General features: G+C 48.2%; 1 protein-coding gene across 1 annotated transcript in view; it reads left to right on the forward strand.

Annotated features, from left to right (window-relative positions):
• The window catches only part of SIGLEC1 (sialic acid binding Ig like lectin 1), a 51,775-nt gene that overhangs the window by 31,662 nt on the left and 12,098 nt on the right, over positions 1-8,015 (forward strand). Inside the window, exons 12-16 of the mRNA XM_027846135.1 lie at positions 471-767; positions 3,293-3,553; positions 4,680-4,970; positions 5,821-6,075; positions 7,394-7,696. Of these exons, the coding sequence (XP_027701936.1) occupies positions 471-767; positions 3,293-3,553; positions 4,680-4,970; positions 5,821-6,075; positions 7,394-7,696 (1,407 nt within the window). The remainder of the gene's footprint in view (positions 1-470; positions 768-3,292; positions 3,554-4,679; positions 4,971-5,820; positions 6,076-7,393; positions 7,697-8,015) is intronic.

An 8,015-nucleotide genomic window follows, 5' to 3' on the forward strand; every position in this document is an offset into this window, starting at 1 on the left:
GGGGGGGGGACGCCAGGTGTTCTTTTAGAGTATTCAGGGCAGACTGACGAGGGAACACGAGCCCTGGGGGAGGGGGAGTAGTCAGTGCTTGAGGTCACAGGAAAGGGGCCCTGAACAGTTTATTTCCAGAGTTCCAGAACTCAAACCTGCAGTGATATCAGATAGACTGCTTGTCCCTCAACCCCAGGGCTCCTGTAAACGCTTCTTGTGCTTAGAGGTAGTTGGGATACTTCTCCCATCCTAAGGAGGGACAGAGAGTCTTGTCTCCCCCAGGTGCCCAGAGACAGGTATGTGAGGCAGGTGGCCAGGCTGGGGATGTCCCTTCTGCTCCTTGGCTGGCTGTGCCCATCCTCAGGAAGCCAGAACCCGGATCTGAGAGACCAAGAGCTTAGGACACAAGTGCATGAAGTGGGTTCCTCTTGGTCCATCTTGTACATCTCTCTTCCCCGTCCTCTGATCTCCCCACACAGACCCCCCACGACAGCCTACCCTCACTGCCTTGCTAGAATTGGAGGCTGGGAGGTTGGGCTTCATACTGTGCCAAGTGGACAGTGATCCCCAGGCCCAGTTGAGGCTGCTGAGGGGAAGCCAGCTCCTAGCCTCCTCCCAGGGCAGGGTTGGAGTTGACTCTCCCCGAGTTACTCGGGCCTTCAATGTCCTCCGTGTGGAGATCCCGAATGTGGTACTGGAGGATGAAGGAGAGTACACCTGCGAAGCCAGCAATGTCCTTGGGAATGCCACAGCTTCTGTGGCCTTCAGTGCCGAAAGTGAGTGAGTATGTGTGTGTGTGGGGGGGCGGGGGGTGGGAGGGCATAAGATGATTTAAAAAAATCTGGATTTGTGATTTCATTGTTGTACGGAACTCTGAGTTAGAAAACTGCTCCTACTGACGTAGACACGTGGTCTGCAGTCTGGTCTTGGAGAAGTGCTTGGGACCCGAGAGTTTAAATCACTTGCCCAGAAACAAAGACAAAACTAAACAGTTAGAGAAATATTAATTATTCAAGGAGAGGCTGAGCCAATATAATAAAAATGACAATTCTACCTAAATTAATTTACTTATTCAGCGTCATAGCAATCAAACTACCAAAGAATTGTTTTGTAGAGCTAGAAAAAATAACAACATTTATCTGGAGGAACAAAAGAATATCAAAGGAATCAATGAAAAAATGTGTAGGAAGGCAGTCAGCAGCTGTTGTTAAGTAGTTCCAGACATGTCTGACTCTTTGTGACCCCATTTGGGATTTTCTTGGCAAAGATACTGGAGTGTTTGCCATTTCCTTCTCCAGTTGATTTTACAGATGAGGAAATTGAGGCAAACATGGTTGAGTGGCTTGCCCAGAGTCACAGAGCTAGTCAGGGTCTGAGGCCAGATTTGGACTCTGGAAGAAGAGTCTTCCTAACCCCAGACCCACTGTTCTATTCACTGTGCCACCTAGCTGCACCAGATTACAAAGCAGTAATCATCGAAACAATCTGGTGTTGGCTAAGAAATAGAGCGGTGGATCAGTGGAACAGATTAGGTACACAATACCATGGTAACCATAGTGACCATAGTCATCTAGTGTTTGATGAACCCAAAGATCCAAGCTTTGGGGACAAGAACTCACTATTTGACAAAAATTGCTGGGGAAACTGGAAAGCAGTGTGGCAGAAACCATATACAGACCAACATCTCACACTGTGTACCAAGATAAGGTCAAAATGTGTAAATGATTTAGACATAAAGGGTATTATCATAAGCAGATTAGAAGAGCGTGGAGAGACATACCTGTCAGATCTATGGAAAGAGGAGAGTTTATGAACAAACAAGAGATAGAAAAGATTATGGGAAGTAAAATGGTTAATTTTGATTAGATGAAATTGAGAAAGTTTTGCATAAACAAAACAAATGCAGCCAAAATTAGAAGGAAAGCAGGACATTAGGACAAAAAATTATAGCAAGTTTTTCTGACAAAAGCTTCATTTCTCAAATATATAGGGAACTGAGCCAAATTTATAAAAATAAGAGCCATTGCCAAATTGATAAATGGTCAAAAGATATAAATAGGCAGTTTTCAAAGAAATTAAAACTATCTATAGTCATATGAGAAAATGCTCTAAATCGTTATTGATTAGACATGTGCAAATTAAAACAACTCTGAGGTACCAACTTATACCTATCAGATTGGCTAATATGACAGAAAAGAAAAATGATATGTGGAGAAGATGTGGGAAAATTGGGACACTAATGCACTGTTGGTAGAGTTGTGAACTGATCCGGCCATTCTGGAGGAGAATTTGGAACTGTTCCCAAAGAGCTATAAAACTGGGCATACCCTTTGACCCAACAATACCACTACTAAGTCTGTTTTCCAAAAAAGTCAAAGAAAAAGGAAAAGGATCCATACGTACAAAAATATTTATAGCAGCTCTTTTTGTGGTGGCAAAGAATAGGAAATTGCAGGGATGCCCATCAGTTGGAGAATGGCTGAATAAGTTGTGGTGTATGAATGTGATGGAATACTATTGTGTTAGAAAGAAATGACAAGTGGGACGGTTTCAGAAAAACTTGGGAAGACTTAGACAAAGTGATACAAAGTGAAGTGAGCAGAACCAGGAGAAGATTGTACACAGTAACAGCAATATCGTATGGCCACCAACTGTGAAAGACTTAGCAGCACTGATCTATACGATGATCTACGGCAATTCCAAGGGACCCGTGATGAAAAATGCTGTTTACCTCCAGAGAGAGAACTGGTGAACTCTTGAGTGTGGATTGAAGCAGACTTTTTCACTTTATTTATTTATTTTGCAGTATAGCTAGTGTGAAAATATGTTTTGCATGATTCATGTGTCTAGTTGATATCATATTGCCTTCTCAATGGGAGGGAGAGAATTTGGAACTCATGATTTAGAAAAATGTTAAAAAGAGCTCATTTGTCCAGGGGTGGACACAAAGCCAGTTATGTCAGAGGTGAGGTTTGAATCTATATATTTTTTTTTGATGAGGCCATCAGGGCTAAGTGACTTGCCCAGGGTCACACAGCTAGCAAGCTTCAAGTGTCTGAGGCCAAATTTGAACTTGTGTCCTCCTGACTCCAAGGCCGGAGCTCTATCCACTGCACCGCCTAGCTGCCCCCAATCTAGATCTTCTTGACTTTGAGGTTAGCTCTCTATTCCGCTGTGTCTTTTTTATTCAAGAGGAATAGCTGTTTATAATAAATAGCACATTTTGGCTCCCAGAAAGAGCAGGATGCGTGTGTCTCATCGTCTCTAGTCTGACCCCTGGTTCACCTTCCCTCCCCAACAGCCGTGGTAGTCCAGGTGCTGCCCTCGCCGACCGTTCAGGAGGGCCAGGCCGTGAACTTGACTTGCGTGGTCTTGGCTGCCGACGTCACCCAGCTCAACTACACGTGGTACCGGAACGGGCAGTGGATGGGTGGAGGCCCTGGCTCCTCCTCCATCTTCCTCCCCAGTGTCTCTGCTGCTGATGCCACCTCTTACCGCTGTGCTGTGGACACTCACGAGGGAGGCACGCGCCTCTCCTCCCCTAAGAGCCTCACTGTTCTCTGTGAGTCCCACGGTGGACTGGCTCCAGGGACTTTGAATTACCTTATGGCCTCACTCGGGACAGGGACAGTATCTGAGGATAGGGTTTCAACGATTCTCTTCTTCATTTTAGAAACTGGGGAAAAGATGTGAATATTTCATATGGGAGCAGCAACTGTCCCTTTCTGGGCTACCTTCTCATTTCATCTTTCCATCTCAGAATCTATGCTTCTTTAGTCATCTTGGCAAAGCAGGGAGAGCAACATGGATGATTCCCATTTCACAGGTGGCAAAGGCAAGGCCTGGGGAGGTTGTGTGATTTGGCCAAGGCACACGTCAAATTAAGGGAAGCTGGGGGTCCAGATGGATTCCCAGTCTGGTATGGAAGGGGGCAGAGCTGTAACTAGAGGTCCTGTACCTGGGGCTGGTGTGCAGAGGACAGGTCAACCTCAGGGACAGTCAGACTGGGGAGAAGGGGACAGCCTGCTTCCCAGAGACTCTGGAGGGAGAAAAGGCAGACTTGGAGAGAGGTACCATATGGCAAGACCCTGGGGGTGGCTCAGGGCTAGGGGGCACTAGCTCCATGTGGCAGTGTGGGCTGGTGATCGTAGTGATGAGGTGAAGGGACGATGGTCACTGTGGGGAGGAAGCATACTCCTTTCCCTGTGGTCAGTACTCTGGGACAAAGCTCCTGTTGTCATGGGCTAGTTTGACCCTGAGGAAGGGGAGAAGACAGAGGGAGAGGGGGAAGCTTAGGACGAGACTCTGGGAAGAACATTCATGGGATCATAGCCCTACATCTGAAAGGGACTTCAGAGGTCACCTAATCTAACTCCTCCACTGTACAGAGGGGTAAACTGAGGCTTGGGGAGGTAAGGGATTCAGAGCTAGAAAGGACCTTAGGAGCTGTCCAGTCCAAATTTCTTCATTTTACAGGTAAGGAAACTGAGGCCTGATGAGCCAAAGTCATGTACTAAATTGGGGGTTCCTGACTCCCAACTGAATTCTCTGTCTAGTGCAGCTTGATCCCACTATCCCTCATCCTCCCTGTCAGTCTGTGCCTTCCGCTCTCTTCAACTTTCCCATCTCCTCCTCCAAGAAGGTCTCCCTGGTTAATGTTGGCCCTGCTCTGATTTCCTTCCCTCTAGACCCTCCCCGGGCACTGCGTCTGACATCTCTGCTCGAGAGCCGGGCAGGACAGCCGGCCGTGTTGTTGTGCACTGTGGACAGCCAGCCTCCAGCCACACTGGCTTTGAGCTGGGCTGGTCAACTCCTGGCCTCCTCTTCCCTTGGGCAAGCCAGGCTGGGGGCTTCCTCCACCCCTAATACCCTTCGCCTTGAGCTCCAGGAGCAAAAGGCCCTCCAGAGTGGCCTCTACACCTGTTCTGCTGAGAACTCTCTGGGCCAGGCTAACACTTCCTTGGAGCTGCACCTGGAGGGTGAGCACAGGACAGGAGACAAAACTGCAAAGCATGATGGGAAGAGTGTCCCCATCCACCCACCCCTCTCTCTTGGCCTCTGTCCTCTGTCTCCGTCTCTGTTTCCGTCTCCCCTGCCGAATCCTCCTCCAGATAGGGGGTTGGGTCCTCAAGGGGACTGGTTAGCAGAGATGGAAGGGGGTGGGCTGAGGGCCTGTTCTTTTCCCAAATATCTCTGGCTTCACTCTCCTGACCACCTAGAGGATCAAAGAATTTAAAGCTAGAAGAGACGTTAGAGATTATTGAGATCAACCTCATTTTCATATGAGGTAACTGAGGCCCAGAGTAAGTGAAGTGACCCAGCTAGTAAGTAGCAGGGTTAGATTTAGAACCCAGGTCCTTTGACTTTAGATCAAGAGCTCTTTTCACTGTCATTAGCCCTCTGATTTGGGATGAAATGTTCCCCTTCCCCCGATTAGTGTCCCTCAAATCATACCGTGTGGGCAGATGTCTGTGCTGCTTACGTCTAGGGCTTCCCTGGAATGCCTTATGTGGGGACAGTGGGCTAACCCAGTGAACAAGCATTGGTCAGGTACGTACTTTTACTATGCTAAGCACTGGCCATGCAAAGACAGAATGAAATAATTCCAGGAGAGAAACTATGTACAAATACAGGTATATACAAAATATAAACGGAGGAAATACAAGGTGATTTTTTTTGGAGGAGGAGGAGGAAGGCATTAGTGAATGGGGTGGGGAGGTGGTAAGAAAAGGTTCCCCCCTGAAGCCTGGGAATCTGGGCTCCAGGCACAAAGCTTGTCTCTTCCCTCCCCAGCTAGTCCCACCTTAGCTCTGTCTCCTTGCCCTGCAGTCACCAGAGTGTCCATAGCCCCGTCCAGCGAGGTGCCCGAGGGCACAGCTGTCATCCTGATGTGTGAGGACCCTGCTGCCAACCCCCCCACCGTCTACACCTGGTATCATAATGGTCGCTGGCTCCAGGAGGGGCCCACTCACGTCCTTCAACTCCCTGGCACCAACAGGGCCCACAATGCTGGTGCCTACTCCTGCACTGCCCGCGATGCCCGGGGGATCAGACGTTCCCAGCCTGCCACTCTGCGACACCTATGTAAGGGGGAGGGAGGGAGTCCAGTTAGAGGCAGCATTTTGGCCCAGGTCTTGTGATTCCTCAGTTCAGAGGTCTAAAGCAAAAAGAAGACCTCAGAGGTCATATAGTCCAGCACCCTCAGTTCTGAGGAAACTGAGGCCCAGAGAAAGAAAGTGTAGGAATGGAACCCAGATCCTCTTACTCCAAAGCTATATTTCTTTCTGATGCACCAGGCTACTTTGATGGTAACACCTACACCCACTAGGCTTCCTACGGGCAGTGTCATTTTGGGGATGGTGCTATACCACAAGCCCAGTGCTCCAGCCACCTATCTGCCTCGAAATACTACTCTTATATTTTATGTTGTATCTATTATTAGTGCCAGGCCTGGAGTCAGGAAGATCTGAGCTCAAATCTGGCCTCAGATTCTTACTAGCTGTGTGACCTTGGGCAAGTCACTTAACCTCTGTTTGCCTCAATTGTCTCATCTGTAAAATGGGGATGATAATAGCACCTACTTCCCAGGATTGTGTGAGGATCAAATGAGATAGATATTATGAAGTGCTTAGCACAGTGCCTGGCAGATGGTAAAAGTTAATAAGTGTTATCTATTATTACTTCATTTGATCCCATCAAATGTGAGAGAAGTGCTAAAGGTATTACGATGTCCATTTTATAGATGAGAAAATTGTTTTAGAAAACCTTCATAACTTGCTCAGAATCACTTAGCTAAAAATGACATTAAGTGACACCTGTATTCTGGGAGGTCATAGTTTGAGATAGAAGATAACCTTCTTCCTGAGAAATCTTTTAGTTCAATGAGGGAGAACTAGGTATTACCCTTAGGAAGTTCCTGGTCTGATGGCCTAGTCTGATGGGAGAGGGACCCAATCCCTGGCCTCAGGGAGTCCTCAGTCTGATGGGGGGCACACAGTCCTTACTCTTGAGAGTTCCTGGTCTGATGAAGGAGATAGCCGGTTCCTGCCTTGAGGGAACACCCAAACCGATAAGTAAAACAAGATGAATGAATCAAATTTTAGGTCAATTTAGTTCAATCTGATTTGATCCAATTCCACAAATATTAATTCAAAACAAATCATAAGCTGAAGAATTCTTCCAAAGCCAGGAAGCATGACTGTTCTTCAGCTTGGCATAATACCTCTTTCAGTTTGATTGACCCCAATAACTTGCTACATTGGATCCATAAATACCCCCGTGGAAGAGAATAGAAGCATCATGGGAAGAAGTGGAGGAGGGAGCAGACCTCGGAGGTTTAGGGGTGAGGCAGCCTCGGCTGTAGTCTGGCTTTGCACCCACAAGCTGGTTCCCCTGTTCCCAGATGCCCCTAGGGATGTGTTCGTGACCTCTTTCTTGGATACCCGGGCTGGTCGAGTGACTGTGTTGCAGTGCACTGTGGACAGCGAGCCTCCGGCAGAGCTGACCCTGTCCCGGGATGGCCAGTTGGTGGCTTCTGGCCAGAGTCCCTTGGGGTCACTGGTGGGGAGAAGCCGTGTCCACACCACTCATAATACCCTCCGGCTGGAGCTGTGGGATGTCCGCAAGGAGGATGAGGGAGACTACCTCTGCTCTGCCCAGAATACTTTTGGCTCCATCACTACCACTGGACAGTTGTGGGGAGAAGGTAAGGGGAAGGGCTTGGGTATAGGTCTAGGGAATGGGGGTGGAGGTCCAGGGAATGAGGACTGAAGGCTCAGTCCTTCTTGCTAGTTCTGGGCATCCCAAGTGGACTGGGTCAAGGTGAGACAGGGAGAGGTGGAGTCACAGCATTCCTGATATCCTCAGTCTGATGGGGTGACAAAGTATCTGAAGTAGCTGTCTTATAGCCTGTTCTATGGGGGAGGGGTGGGACAGAGAGAGAGAGAGAAGAGAAGAAGAAGAGAGGAGTGAGAGAAGGAGAAGAAGAGAGGAGAGAGAGAGAGAGAGAGAGAGAGAGAGAGAGA

Source organism: Vombatus ursinus, unplaced genomic scaffold (assembly GCF_900497805.2).
Source record: "Vombatus ursinus unplaced genomic scaffold, bare-nosed wombat genome assembly UNPS02015066.1, whole genome shotgun sequence".
Taxonomy (NCBI): Eukaryota; Metazoa; Chordata; class Mammalia; order Diprotodontia; family Vombatidae; genus Vombatus; species Vombatus ursinus.